Source organism: Haliotis asinina, chromosome 15 (genome assembly GCF_037392515.1).
Source record: "Haliotis asinina isolate JCU_RB_2024 chromosome 15, JCU_Hal_asi_v2, whole genome shotgun sequence".
NCBI classification, from domain to species: domain Eukaryota; kingdom Metazoa; phylum Mollusca; class Gastropoda; order Lepetellida; family Haliotidae; genus Haliotis; species Haliotis asinina.
In genome coordinates, this window is record NC_090294.1 from 13,340,346 (window position 1) to 13,356,534 (window position 16,189).

General features: G+C 41.5%; 1 protein-coding gene across 1 annotated transcript; it reads left to right on the top strand.

Annotated features, from left to right (window-relative positions):
- Positions 1-684: 684 nt before the first annotated feature.
- On the top strand, positions 685-13,147 carry LOC137265303 (thyroid peroxidase-like). Its single transcript, XM_067800663.1, has 13 exons — positions 685-804; positions 1,221-1,299; positions 1,818-1,917; positions 2,927-3,108; positions 4,281-4,466; positions 5,771-5,849; positions 6,188-6,300; positions 7,461-7,562; positions 9,005-9,094; positions 9,964-10,684; positions 11,032-11,201; positions 11,933-12,038; positions 12,965-13,147. The coding sequence occupies exons 2-13, from the start codon at positions 1,221-1,223 to the stop codon at positions 13,041-13,043; spliced, it is 2,007 nt and encodes a 668-aa protein (XP_067656764.1). The 5' UTR covers positions 685-804; the 3' UTR covers positions 13,044-13,147.
- The last annotated feature ends 3,042 nt before the right edge of the window (positions 13,148-16,189 follow it).

Consider the following 16,189-nt stretch of genomic DNA (forward strand, 5'->3'; position numbering starts at 1 on the left):
ATCCCTTTAGTCGCCTCTTACAAGCGTGGTTACTTCATATTCCCATGGATATATATAATTATTTATATATAATAATATTTATATAATTTTCAAGGCGCAAGGTGCAAAGTACATATTTTCTGGGATTCAAAATGTATTTAACAGTCTATCTATCTACCCGTGCATTTCTTTCATTTCACCAGACCCTTGAAGGCCACGGGTAAAATAGGCCTTCAGTAACCCATGCTTGCCATAAAAGGCGGCTATACTTGTCGTAAGAGGCGACTCGGGTGGTCAGGCTCGCTGACTTGGTTGACACATGTCATCGGTTCTCAATTGCGCAGATCGATGCTTATGTTGTTGATCACTGGATTGTCTGGTCCAGACACGATTGTTTACAGACCGCCACCATATAGCTGGAATATTGCTGAGTGCGGCGTAAAGTTAAACTCACTCACTCACTCACTCACTCACTCACTTACTCATTTCACCATGTCGGTATTGGTATCTCCCTCAACGACGTCTAAGCGACGTCTACGTACCTGGAGTATACCTGACTGTGGCTTAAAAACGGAGAAAAATATATGTGCATGTTGTGCTCGATGAGTAACAATACTGTTTGGGAAAATTCAACCGCCCAGATGACATCAGTTACAATAAAATCTGCAAGTCGGCAGAACGCCTATTTACGGATTTATGACTGCCGTGTGCATACTTGGATTTGTAATCAAGATGTCACACACTGTCACCGTGCGTGAACATTTATTGAGGATTTCAAGCACGAGCTGTCTTCGGTTCAAGTCAGTCCGTAGATAGCTGTGCAAGGTAAGACATGGTCAAGCTTTAAGACTTTAGAGTCCCAGGATAAATTACTTAACCTCTGCAGAAAGACTTATATATGAAAACTGGTCATATCTTTCTCAGATCGTATGCTATCAAATTATGCATAAACTTATCTGACATGTGCAGATATATCTTGTATCTTGGACGATAAATAACATAAGATAGTTCTTCCACGAAATCCTCTTAAAGGGATAAATCGTACACCTTTTAATGTATTTTAATGTTTTAGCGTTTATGAACATTCCTGTTTTAAAAAAAAAAATAATTCTCAAGATATCAGATATATTTCAAAAAGCAACATCGTGTGATGCTACAATTTATTTGTTTTCAACCTCTTTATTAGAAACTCTCTTCCTGTATTTTAATATTTAATATTGGCCCCCTTACGTTCATAAAAGATGGTGTCTTCCACGTGGATATCGGTCATATGGGTCCTGACTTCTGTCTTTTTACTCGTGACGTCACAGCCATCTGGCGGTAAGTTAAGATGACACATGTCACGTATATCCTGGTTAAAAACTACTTAAGACACAATTACGGGCCAAATGCGAATGGCATATCCTCAATTTACTTTAGTTAAAAATATTTATTCGTGTGAAATGTAAAATATTACATGTCATATATAATCCTCTGCTTTTATATATAGGGCGTTAGCTAATAATTAACAAACAAAGCGATTCGTACCTGAACTAAAATAGATTCATTTGAGACATTGTAAGAATGCAATATCTCCACAACCTTAAATGCCACACGCCACCCCGCAACATGTTCATAAGTTTTACGAGTGACTGAGCGAGTGAATTTACTTTTACGCCGCTTTGGGGAATCATTCAGGAGACACCAGTTTCCAGACATAGTTTCAGAATGGAGTCCGAAAACTGTGTAGTTCAACAGAGTCCAGTGTACCTTCTATGAGTCTTTTATAGAGTTTGTGTTTTGTTACAAGGTTCCAGGTCGTAACAAGTGTTGAATTTATGTAATTGTATTTGTCCCAGGTGGAGCCGATCTAACAAATCGTCAGTTCGCCGCCTTTGTCGGGGGTCGGAATTCTGTGATACAGGCGGGACAGGCCTTCCAGGCTACCAGAGCCGGCAGGTGAATCCATACTTGGTCTTTGTACATCAGATGAAGCATATCATATGAACATATCACACATGCTAAATATTACAGTAAGTGAGTGAGTGAGTGAGTGTAGGTTTACGCCACACTCAGCAATATCCCAGCTATATGACGGCTGTCTAAATGTTACACCAGGACGTGTTACAGATGCTGGCTACTACAGTTACTCTTCGTAGCTGTGGGTAGCCTAATAATCTTTTGTTGTCCCGTCTCATCAAAGCCCCAGGTTCATTTCTCCACAGGGGTTTAAAAGCCCATTTCTGGCGTCATCCGCCGTCATATTGCTGGAATATTGCTATAGGCGCCGTAAATGCCAACTCACTTACATCTCGACGTGTTACAAACGGAGACTGTTACAGTCAAATCTCGACGCGTTACAAACGGAGACTGTTACAGTCAAATCTCGACGCGTTACAAACGGAGACTGTTACAGTCAAATCTCGACACGTTAAAAATACTGCCTATTACAGCAGCATCTCCATGTGGTACAGATACTGACGACTACAGTCAAATCTCGACGTGTTAAAGATGGAGACTTCTGCAGTTGCCTCTCGACGTGCTACAGATGTTGTCTACTACAATCATATGTCGACTTTTTACATATACTGACTACTACAGTCAAATCTCGACATGTTACAGAGATACAGAGATACTGGTTACATCTGTACTACCGGAACATCCTGAATCAGGATGTCAGGTGTCAGGATCAAACTCACCATCTGTAACATGGGGAACGGGTTCCAAGTGCTTACAGCCGACACTACAGACTACCACGTACTGAGACACTTGGTTTGAGTGAGTGTGCGAGCGGGGGTTGGGAGGGGGTGGAGGTTGCGAGGAGGGGACACCAGAAATAAGCTTCACTCACTATACCCATGTGGGGAATCGAAGGGGGTCATCAGTATGACGAGTGAAGGCTTTGGCTACTAGGCTACCCAACAGCCATCAATAGCTATGAGTCAGATTGGTTATTTTATTCTTACAGGGTTCTAGCCAGGAGTGAAATGACAAATTTGACTGAGTACTTCTGTAACTCGGTGCAAGAACAGTGCAGCATCTGGTACCCTTACAGAACCCCAAACAGCGTCTGTAACAATTTGGCCTACCCAAGATGGGGATCGGCGCCTACTCAGATGAGACGTTTCTTACCACCTGCTTACGGAGATGGTAGGTCGGAATATTACCAGCCGGTTTTAAGTTGAGGATCTTCTTAAAGGTACTGTGGGCTGAATTGTGGGTAATATCGTTTTCTCGCTCTATCATGCAATGATATCGCTTTCTCGTCTCTTGCTATCGCTTTCTCGTCTCGAGTTATTACTTTCTCGTCTCGTGTTATTACTTTCTCGTCTCGTGCTATCGCTTTCTCGTCTCGCTTGAAATATACACACATGAAAACAACAGATGAGAGCCACAGAGTGTATAAAATTCCATCACCGATAATAAAGGATAGAATTTAACATGATTTTGGCAACGTTAAACCACGTGGGGAATTGGTTTTAGATGGTTGGTTGTTTAACATGCACTCAGCACTATTCCAGCTATGTGGCGGTGGTCTACAAATAATCGAGTCTGGACCAGACAATCCAATGATCAATGTAATGAAAATAGATCAACGCAACTGTGTTGCGGTGTGTCAGCCAAGTCAGTCAACTTATGTTTGTGGAACACTGTGTTACGGAGCATATTTGTATTCATTCATCAGGTGATTAAAGAAACTGAGAAGCAGAAAGGCATATCCGCACGTTTGAAAGAACAGTGTTTTGATAACAAGGGGAACCAGTAGTTAATTAGCATAACACTGGTAGAGTGGGTGGACAAATGGAAGCCAGGGATTGTTAATCCAGGTACATGAATGATGAGAATACCAATGATGGCATTTAACAAAGGAAGTGACAATATAGCAATGTTAGCCAGGAATTACCCCAGGTCTAATTAGTGACGTAACAAGTATGGTTGCTATCCTTTTTACAGACTTTTTAAAAACAATCATTTATTTCAACGAAATCTCTCTCGTTTTCTGGAGTTATTGTTGCATTATTGTTTGTATAAGTTAAAGGATTAATTACCAAAATGACTCAGAATTTGAAAGCATGTGCATTTTGTTACTATATCACAAAGAGAAATCGCGATAAAGCCTCCTGTTGTCATACGCAGGCAAAACGTCATATGCGGACAGGACAGAATTATGGAATATATACTTTTCTCGCCCTACCTCACTTACGACAAGCATGGGTTACTGAAGACCAATTGTAACCCGGATGTCCATGGGTCGGAGAAGAGAGGTAATATTGTGAGAGTGGTGCTAGAACTACACTGACCAAATTCCTTTCGTAATTCAGGCATAAGTCTTCCCCGTACAAAGAGTGTGACTGGTGCAGATCTTCCAAGCGCGCGCCTCATCAGTTTGCTTGTCCACGTCACCGAGGACCCCGATGACATCCCCAAGTACCGAGACTTCACCCACATGGTCATGCAGTGGGGGCACTTCACCGACCACGACATCACCCACTCACCAGTGCAAACCCGTGAGTATCCAGATAATACGTCAGCACCTTAACTAACCCGCTTATATTCGTTGGTAGGGATACAAATGTGTGCCAGAAATGACAATTTAAAAATGATACCCACTCATACCAAAATTATACCAGATAGTGTAATACAAATAATGTCCTAGAATGTCTTAAGGTCAGAGGGGGCGGTGGGTAGCCTAGTGGTTAAAGCGTCCGCTCGTCACGCCGAAGACTCGGGTTCGATTCCCCACATGGGTACAATGTGTGAGGCCCATTTTCTGGTGTCCCCCGCCGTGATATCGCTGGAATATTGCTAAAAGCGGAGTAAAATCAAACTAACTCACTCACTCACCCTTAAGGTCAGAGAATGACGGATTGAGTTGTGCTTGACGCCCTTTCAAGAGTTTTTCACTTTAACGAATCCCCACAGGTTCTATTTAGGCAAATGCATTGTACTGTTCAACTAAATGTAGAACATTTTAGTTGCGTTCTCTGAGATAGGAAACTTAAGAACATTCAAATATAATGATATCGAGTAAGTGTAGTTTAAAGTCGCTTTTAGCACTATTTCAGCATCATCATGGCGGGGGATACCTGCAATGGGCTCCACCTGCTGGGAATCGAACTCGGGTCCTCGGCGTGACGAACAAACGCTTGAGCCACCATGTTACCCCATTGCCCAGTATAATGTTGGGATACCGTACCGTGAATTTGTGTTTGGTTTGTACCCACAGGAATGCGAGCGAGAGAATGGCTATAGTGCCAGGCTAGTGATCCAGAGAGGTTGAGGTGTCGGGATCTAGCCCACCGGCTGTCAATTCTGTGTGCAGTTTGGGGGTTGTCACAACCCCTAGTGTGCAGTACATAACCATGTGCAATTAAAAGAACCCACGAATCCGTTGGTATATGACCAGATTGGGTACCTCGTTAGGATGGAGAGCCACAATAAACTCCCTAGAGAGTTGAGATTGATAATACGATGTGACGCTGAGAGGGACATCCATTGACAGAGGGAAAACAAATACAAGCGCCTTGAGCAAGCAATAGTTGCATGTATATGTGCGCTATATAAATATCCTATAAGATAAGACAAGATAAGATTTTTTTATTTTTTTTTGTACTTTCATAGCATTTCACACGTTGACACATCACTAAAGCGATAGGCTACGAGAGTCTTTGCAAGCACTATAGCCAGGTGTTGGTGATAACAGGTCGCTAGCCGGTACATTTAAGCCGAAATGTTTATATCGAACTACAGTTGCAATGTATGAACATCAGTTGAATCTTTGAATCCGTTATAATCACTTATCTTTATTCAGGTCCGAACAGAAGGCCACTACTTGCTGACTGTTGTCTCGAAGGAGCCGCCGCATTCGCTGCGCGCGCACTACCCGGAGGGTAAGTATCACCACGAGTAGATATTTAGAATAACGATTAAATGTAACATATCTAACTGGGTTAAATTTTTTCAATAAAAAAGAATTCCTAGTCCATTTAGGTGTTAGTACATCCGGGATACGTGAAAGACTCGGTGGCTGAGTAGGTTAGATCGCTAACTCTGCTGACAACTAGGTGCTGCACGCTTGAGAGCTTCCCACCTTTCAGTGTTCCGTCACATAAGCATTAAAGACTATCTATGTCTAAGAAAGAATCCAGTTACTAATACATTTTGAGAAATAAATATTTCTAAAACAGTTTCAAAATAATCCTAACTACTTTACTGTGTACGGTTTCAGAAATCCTTGCTTTCCCATCTCAGTTCCACCCAATGATCCGTTTTTTGTTGGTCGCACGTGTTTGAGCTTCACGAGATCGATACAAGCGCCTAATCTACAGTGCCAACTTGACGGTAAATGCATGAAATGACAAACAGACACTCATTAAAACACTTTTACACATGACTTAGAAACTTTGACGTGAAAATCAGCGAGTGATATCATTGTTCATAATGAGAGATTGCAGCTTTAACACCTATAGTTTACTTATGGTTACAATTTTGTTATCAATTAATGTTAAAAGAGAAACAAGATTAAAACACCTTTACAGTTGGTTGTGAGCTATTCTAAACATATATGTGGCAGTTCAGGAAGAATCACGTTGCAATACTGAAATGTGTTTCCCAATATGGAAGTACGTAATCCGCCACTGCTGAGACCATAAATGAACAAATGACATCATCGCTACGCTACTTCGTAAGTGTGTTTTTTGTTTCCTTAATTGAAATATTTAATTTTTTATTTCCTGACCCTTGTTTGACTATTAATGGTTCAATGTTTCTTTGATTTGCTGTTGAACGGGTTTACGACAATGCGATCCTCTTTCTCCGTATATTTTCATCCTCTGTGTGGAGATCATGGCTGGTCTTATCAGAAAGAACAGTGTTATTAATGGAATTGCAGTTGATAATAATTAGTGTTTGATGACGCAATATCCCGGAGATACAGAGTTAATTTTAGTTCGTTCACAGAAATCTTTTGAAGCTCTGAATGTGTTTGATCATATATTATAGCTTAAATCAACTAAGATAAGTCTCAGGTGATATGGATGGGTGCAAGAAAGAATAGTTCAGTCAGATGCTTAAACATAAAACGGTCCGTCACTTAAACCAAAGGTACTATATATCTTCATCTTCACCTGTTAGATGTGATTGTGGCCATGGCCTGGACTGGAAAAGAAGAATCACCGTTTCAATAGTACGATATTTGTTCTTTTAATGTTCGACTGAGTTTCTCCAAGATCGCTAACACCTGAAGGGATGGTGTAAATCCAGCTAGGGTCCATGTAGGAATCCGGGTGTTTGGCGTGACGAGCGAACACTTCAACCACTAGGCTACCTTACCGCCCCTATAAGACGAAGTGTTAACAACATTATTGTCTGTATTGGCGTACACGTGATGTCAGTACGTATTTTCAATGCCACTTTGAAAGTAACACGTATGCAACGTAACAAGAGTTTATTTATCTAATTTGTTTATTTGTATGATTTATAAATAAAGTTGATGTTTTCAGGGCCAGTTGAGCAGGTGAACGCCATAACGGCCTTCTTAGATTCGTCGAACGTGTACGGATCGAGTCAGGAGGAGTCTGACAGCCATAGGTTGTGGGTGGACGGTAATGTGCATATGCCAACCATGCTTGATACTTGGAAATACATTGCTACTATGGTCTGTTTGCAGTGAAAACGTAACGTTCAATTTCACTTTAAACATTCGAATCTGTATTATTGGTTTGTGTTACCGGGGCGAAAGTGCAGTAGTTGGAACAATAAAACATTTGCACGTGCGGTATGTGATGAGCGTTAACTTAGACCAACCCTACTTGTTCTCGGTGTTTCATGTAATGTGCATACCACTTGAAAAAAGAGAAACTTGAAGCTGTGATCGTTTATACCCTAAGTTTATCTTTTACCCTAAGCTGAATGAAATTCTGAGGCTTCTGAATTCTGAGACTGAGAATTCTGAGATGGAAATGGAAAGATAAAATTATGAGAAGTCACAATCATACTTTCACCTTGTTCAAAGAACAGTACGTTTTCACCGCAAAACAGATTAGGCTCTGGTCGAAATCACTTAAAAAGTAGGGTAGATCATGAAATATGAACGTTAATATCAAATATTAGTGCAAAGATAAATGCTGACGAGAAACTTTCAATGCCAGACATTTTCAAACAAGGTCGGTGTTCTCTGTGGATCATCACTTCGGTCAGTCTTAACTGATTCTAATCGTCATAGTGTTGAGATTCGAGTTCATTTACTGATGGACTACCGAGGAGTGTCTACAGAAGACGGCGTGGTGTGTCTAGTTGAATGTATGGAAGGTCCACGATTAGCCGCCTATAGAATAGACACCGATTTCACAATTTGCCAATTTTACCAAAATGGACAACCGAAACCGTTCAGGGAACGCCAGGTAACAGGTGAGCGTCAACGTAAAAGGCCACCGACGACGTCGGCCGAAACGATGTGGCGTCAAGGTGGTACGTACTGTTCCTCCTTGCCACAAATGGAGTATGTCTCATCAACTTATGAATGCTTGGCAAGTCGTGGCGATATTACAACAGAGGAAACGGCAATTTAAATTCCCCATTTCACACCAAATAACCCTTACAATCGTCAAACGTCACTGCCATATGTTATGTGTTACCAGTTTGTACATCGTTATCACGCAACTACAACAGGGGTTCCTGTCACGAATCAACCTTTACTACGGTTAACCTTAACTCCCATTCTTTAACACTGCAATAAGGTTACCTGAGTAACTTTGGATCACCTAAGTGCTTTGCCAAATGAGGTCCTGATTAAATCACTCGCAGTGCAATTTGAAGATATTTTGTGGTGTACCCTATGCATATGCGGAACATAATGCAAATTGACTGATTGACGTGTAATATGGATCTGGCAAGACAGACCAACCGAATTCACGAACACCGGGTGTCAGAACTATTCATTTAACATTCGTCGCTAATTTGCCTTTTAGGTCAGGAAGTATCAGGTATCGAGGATAATCGAAACTGCTTGTTTTTTGGTGTTGATTATTTTATGCAATACCTTCAGGTCTCCTAAACTTCACCGACTATAACCTTCTCCCAACTGACGAAGAGGAAACAGCTCAGGGAGTTTGCAATGCGCCTTGTTTCGATGCAGGTCAGTGTTATTTGTTGAGATTTCTGTACGGTTTGGTAATCAGTTAGCCGAGATGCGCGATTGGGTAAAGGCTACTTATAAAAGTATGGAGTAATGCCGGTTTGATAGCGCCAGCCATCGAAGATGCCAAACCAGATCAGTGCTTGGCAGAGTAACAAGAATCAGCTCACCCAAATGACCTGGTGGGCGAGCTGTCTAAGACAACAGGCTAGTGATCCAGAGAACTTGAGATACCGGGATCGATCCCGCAGTGACCGGGTGTAAAAGCCTTGTGCGGACTCTTTCAGTGTTGACACTACCCCTAGTGTATATTACACAACCCTGTGCTCTTACAAGAATCCACGAATCCATTGGTATGTGACCAGACGGTGACCCTATGAATACATGCAAACACCTAGTTACGGGTACAGCAAGGTGCAGTACACTTGGGCAAAGTACTGTGACTATGTGTCCCAGTCCACCCGGTTGTGAATGGGAACCCCGTGAGGATGTGAAAGCCACGTTACCTCAGCGAGTTGCTAGAAGAATAGCATGATCTCCAGGGAGATGATATTGATAATATGACGTGACGTATAAGATTTACATCCAATGATCGAGGGAAAAACAAAGCGTCTTTGAGCAGGTGAGCTGGACAATGGCGCTATACAAATATTAGTATAATCTTTTTTTTTTTGATATGTCGTAGTGGCGATTGAACCAATAACCTTTAGCTCTCGAGAAGAAACTCTATCAATTACGCCAAGAGTTCGCTTCAATGTGGGTTAACGTAGTAATTATACATCAATAGTATTGACATCCACGGGCTCAAACTGGCCATTTTAAAGTCTATGGTTTTCGGCGACAGTAACCTGATCGATTCTCTTCTACAGGTGATACTCGTAGAAACGAACAGATGGGTCTTACCAGCATGCATACTCTGATGATGAGGGAGCACAACCGAATTGCGAGGACTCTTAAAAAATACAACCCACATTGGAACGATGAGAAACTCTTTCAAGAAAGTAGAAAGATCGTTGGTGCAATGGCTCAGAAAATAACCTACAGCGATTGGTTGCAACTCATACTTGATCCCCAGACAAGAGGGATAAATAACATTGATTCAACCGAGTCTGGCTTTGCCAATGTCTATGATCCGACTATCGACCCCAGTATTCGGAATGTATTTGGAGCCGCAGCCTTTCGGTTTGGCCATACCCTTGTCCGCACATTCTTCAGTCGACGTCTTCCTAACTACTCCGTAAACGTCATCCACAGAACCAGTGACCTGTTTGGCAAGACCAAGATCATCAGAGACTCCAGAGGAAATGCTGTTCATGAATTCATACGAGGTCAGCTCGTGGATTCTGCTGGTAGGTTTGACCGTTTCATCACCCCTACCTTGACTAATGAGTTGTTCAAGAGCGCAACAAACAGTTTTGACCTGGCAGCGTTCAACATCCAACGTGGTAGGGATCATGGCACTCAGTCTTACAACGCCTGGAGAGAGTTCTGTGGTCTCCCTAGGGCCTATTTCTTCACAACAGGATATGGAGGCTTCGTTGATCACACCGCGGATGCCGTGAGCCAACTGGCGAAAGCATATGCAGGCTTGTGGGTATACCCATCTATCTCAACTATCTCTAGCAAATTTGTTCCAAATGACGTTTGCCTTTTCTCTTGGTTCAGCTGGCGAGAATTATTTTGTTGTTGTGAAGGTGATACATATTCTTTAAGTTTGTGACCTTTTAGAGAATATCACTGTCATCCACTGTTCATTGTCTTTTGAGACAGTTGGCTAGCCCAGTGGTATAAGTGTTGGCTTGACACACCAAAGACCAGGGATCGTGTGCTAGGTAAAGTACGTATGTTTCACGACGAAATGAAAATTTACAATAAGCGTGAGGTGTGACACACTGGACAAAATACACACAGCTTTAAAGATGTAAGTTCTGTTGTAGAAGCCCCGATGATGTTGATGTGTTCCCCGGCGCTGTATCGGAAAGACCTGTGCCAGGTGGCATTGTCGGACCAACCTTTGCGTGTTTAATCGGGAGACAGTTTGGGCTCATCAAGAAAGGAGATCGCTTCTGGTACGAACTAAACAGACCAGTGACAGGTTTCTCAAGAGGTAAGTTGTAAAGAATGATATGGATTTGCTGTGGAAACGGATGCGACAATACTGGACTCCAATCTGAGCAATACCAGTAACTCTTTGTTATAGCAGCACTATCATAGCGACGCTTCCATATAAAACCTTATACCACTGTTAAGCATGTTCAGCGTGGCATAAATTATACGCTTGGTGAAGGATTAACATACTTGTGAGTGTTTAGTTCACTGCGTCTTACATGCAGCATGGTGGTGTGATCCCAAAGGATCTCCATAGGAGTGTACTGTGACTGGGGATAGTGATGTGACGTAGAACCGTGAGCGGGCGTGTGTTTGGATATGAGCGCCATATAAACTGACCATTACTATTACTTGAAAGGGATTAATATAAGTGTTATCTGTTAACCACATAACAATACCATCAGAAAAAATAACCAGATTACGATAGATTGTTTGACAAGGGAATAACAGTATTTGAAAGGGATTGTTATGCGCAAAATGTGTCTACTTTGTCATCCAATATCATGAAGGAACGCTTACGAAATAATTCTGTCAGTTCTAGATGTTGTGCGTCGATCCTAAATTTCAAACAAAATATATTTTAGCCTGGCATTTTGCTGTATTTTTAATTTGAAATTTATTTAGTCGAACATCTTGATAATTGCGATACACTAGTATTTATTTGTTTGATGTTGGAGGAGTAGAGCTCTATTGATGACTACTAAGTCACTTCTTCTGTATCACCCACAGCCCAGTTGGCTGAGATCAGGAAGGCCAGTCTGTCCAAGATCATCTGTGACAACACAGACACCTTTTTCATACAAGCAAATGCCTTCAGGAAAGCACGTAGATTCAGGTATGTTTGCTCCCACTTATTGCATTCTCTTGCATTCACCTTACTGTGAAATACATGGCCTGTTCTACGACTGAGTCGCTTGATAGCGGTGGTCTGTAAATACTCGTGTGTGGACCAAACAATCCAGAGGTCAACAGCATGAACATCGTTCTACGCTCATGACACACGTGTCTTATTGAGGAAAGTGTCCCGGGTACGTTACTGGAATCCGTCTGAGGTCGTAGATTAAGGGTATCTGTTCTCTTTAACGCTACACTCAGCAACATTCCAGCAATATGACGAACTGATGGGAACTGATGGGCCCGTCAAAACGTGTGATTGATATACTGAGCATCATATCACGCTATGGATTCCATGACATGGGATTCACAAACTGAGGCATATTGACCACCGAACCATTTGCCCGCCTCTCATGAGCACTACATACTTACCCGGAATTGTGGCTAGAACATATTCGTGATTGGTTGGTTACAAATGTAACCTGAAACAACTACGCGTCATATTACCCCGGTGTAGTGTTATTGTGCTCATGCTATCAACCACCGGTTGCCCTGACCAAGACGGTTTAACTGGGTGTTTCAACCCTGCTGATTACAGTGACACGGGTACGCTTGTGAGTTACACCGTGGATGAGAAACCATCAATAAGTGAGAGAGTTGGTTGGCTGGCTGCTTTGTTCTTTAACGCAGCACTGTGTAATATTCCTGCTGCATGGTGGCGGTCTGCAACTAATCGAGTCTGCACCAGAAAATCCAGGGATCAACAGCATTAACATTGCTCTAAGTAACACAGCGAGAGCGGAGACACTTTAATAGCCAGACAATAGTACCAACAATGTCGCACCTTTGCCGTGACAAGAGAAATATAATTCCCAGAATTATTATATCTTATTGTTAATATTTGCTATTCAACTACTGTGTTTTTAGGAACCCCTACCAGTCGTGTTATGCTCTTCCACGTGTGGACCTTAGTAAGTGGTGCGAAACGACCACCAAGCCTCGGTAGACAAGCTTCGACTGTCATGGCTCTTCAAGACTATACGGACATAACATAAACTGGTGCAAACACAATTATCTCACCTCACAAATAAATATCGTTTTATGACTGACTGAGCGCTCTTCTATGATTTCCAATATACCCTGCTTGCAAGCGAGGTACATTTCAATGTACCCCGCTGTCAATGAGATAGTACTTCTTTATTTCGAATATGAAATTAACTAGGTTTCAAGTATGCAAATCGATGGAAGGGAGATAACTCTTTTCCTTGTGTCGTCAGCAAAGGCTGGTCATGGCTACGAAAAGGTTTTCCTCGCATTCCAATAAATAAATTTTAACAAAACATACAAATGTAGTCCATGTGAACATTAAGACGGGGAATTACACCTCGACGACTTTTGACAATACCTGCTGGAAAAACAGCAAGGTGCAAGATTCGAATCGTTTGATTGACACAGATTGGCTGAAGTGCACGATCCAATACACATGCTTTAAACAGAACAAAATTAACATTGAGGTGCTCAGTATGACAATACTTTGTTCACTGGTCCCTCTGGCAAATGGATTGATGTATATTCGATGTTTGTATATGTTCCCCTCGCTTCTCGGGCTCATTGAACATAAGCAAGCAATGAGGGTACATCAACTCATGCCGGTCACGTGACTAGTGAAGAACTTGTCATTCCTTTCAAGAGCAAAACATCACTTACTCACCATGATTGATATATGTATGTAACAAGCAAAATCTACTTTTGAAGATTTTGAATAAAATTCAGATACACATTTTTATGTCTATGATATTTTGAGAGAATAATAACTAAAACAAATAAAAATATTCACAAAAGCAGACCAAGTATGAATTTATTAACACGGCTTTTCATGTCGATGCCTCTTCAAATTTATATATTCCCTAAAAACAAATATTCACGGGATTTGAGCTTTGCTCTTCAAAACCGTGACATTAGAAGTCGCTCACTTATCCCTTTAAATGCAACAAAGCAGTATGTTCATTCTACTGTATAGCATATTATTATTAATTGCATTTTAAAGTGCAAGGTGAGATTTTTATGGCCATTATTAAGCATGAACGTGTTTTTTCGTCAAACCTTCTTCAGTCACAGAGGATCACTGAAATAAATCTGACAACCTGAAGGATGCGCATAAGAAGTATGCATGTATAATATGACAAGTACAATACAACTGATATCAGTATCAATAGACAAGATAACTTGTCAGAATGAGAGAACACTTTAAGAAGAAGCTTAAGGTCACCTCATCACTTGTCATTTCATCAACATTAAGAAAAACATCGTGATCGTCATTTGTCACTATCTTACGACATGCATGATAGGGGTCTCTCTTCGACACTAAGTGCCGTCAAGTTTTGGGGGTGACCTTTGAGTTCACACACAGTATTGACATTGATCCGTGGGTTGTTACACGCATTTAGCATGGCCATCAGAATGGGTCAGTGGGAAAGTTACGAATAATTAAATACTTTCTCGAGTCCAGATTCTTGGTCGGTAGTTCACAGAACAGTTCATCGTTGTCATCTGGTTGATAGCTTGTCTGCTGAGCTACACTTTTGAGCACCTGATAAATCTGTTGACACTGTCAAATCAGATGTGAAGATTGTTTAAGCTGATACGAACAATACCTTTCACATAAATAAGTCAACAATAGTATAATGTTTTAAAGTGAACCATCTTGTAAAGTTCAGCAAAAATCGGAGCACAGACATTGAGAATTTGTGCGAGTTTAGTTTTACGCCACACTCAACATTATTGCAGCTATATGGCGAACTGAAATTGAACTTACGGTTAGAAAGTGAGATGCCTCTGCAGGCACCATGAATATGGCTGTGTTGAAAGCAATGAAAGTGCCAACTCCTCATTTAAAGACATGCATCATTCCACTTCAAGGCTCTAGGCTGCCATTTTAACAACTCTTCAACTGGTACTAAAAACAAGATTGAGACACGTATCTCACTGTGACATCATAAACTGCTGTGGGATCAGGATTCGGTGTACCCAAAATGTGTTGGTATCCTCGGTTCCAGACCCCAATAACATGCTCCAGCCCGTCAGTGTTCAGATCAGAACATCAGTTGCTTTTCGCACCTTTCAGAGATTGATTCCGATCATCAAGAAAACAAAACATTAACTATCAGGTTAATTACAGTTTGAAACGTTGTCGTTCTATGAATGACCAACATTACCGCTGATGACAACATCCATTGAGTGCTAGTCATATTATAGGATCTGTAAGATATATATCAAAGTATTTCTTTTGTAACTCTTTGCAATGGTCAAGTCAAAACTATTTGGACACCAGATTTTAATTATATACCGTACTTCAGAAACACGTGCATTTGACTATGTCAAATAAAAAACCGACCACGATGCTTAGAAAGGGTTCGTTTTTAATATGCATAGAGCCAAAGCTGATTCGTCACCTTATATTGATCCTTTGAGACTCGGGTACAGAACAAGCCCCAGGATTACCTGTTTGTTGTGGTTGTAAGTCAGCTACCGAGGACTGGGTAGTGGCAATGTGGGACATGACGCATGTAGTGTCATGACCACCCCGTGTGAATGGAATTGTCATCTGGTTTGTCTGACTAAGATACATTTATTCGTGATGTACCTTTGGCATTGGTGGATGTGGCATCGACAATCCATCGCTCACTTCCCCAGCTGTGTAGTGTTTCAAATACAGATCCTACGTGCAGTGAATATGCGAAATATCACTTGGCATTCGCTTTCAACCCGCGCAGAAAACGTTCAATAGCAACATTATTATTGTTAATATCCAGGGGCGGTGGGGTAGCCTAGTGGTTAAAGCGTTCGCTCGTCAGGCCGAAGACCCGGGTTCGATTCCCCACATGGGTACAATGTGTGAGGCCCATGTTCTGGTGTCCCCCGCCGTGATATTGCTGGAATATTGATAAAAGCGGCGTAAAACCAAACTCACTCACCCCAATAATATCCAAATTTGTGACTAAATATCCTGAATGTACAATCCGATCTAGAAATAGCCCACTGAAAGATTCATGAGAGCATGCTAAGTTTCGTTATAAAAAAACACAATCTAATATTAACTCGTTTTACATTGCAAAACAGTGTACCAACTACTGTAGGTTCAAATATATCGTG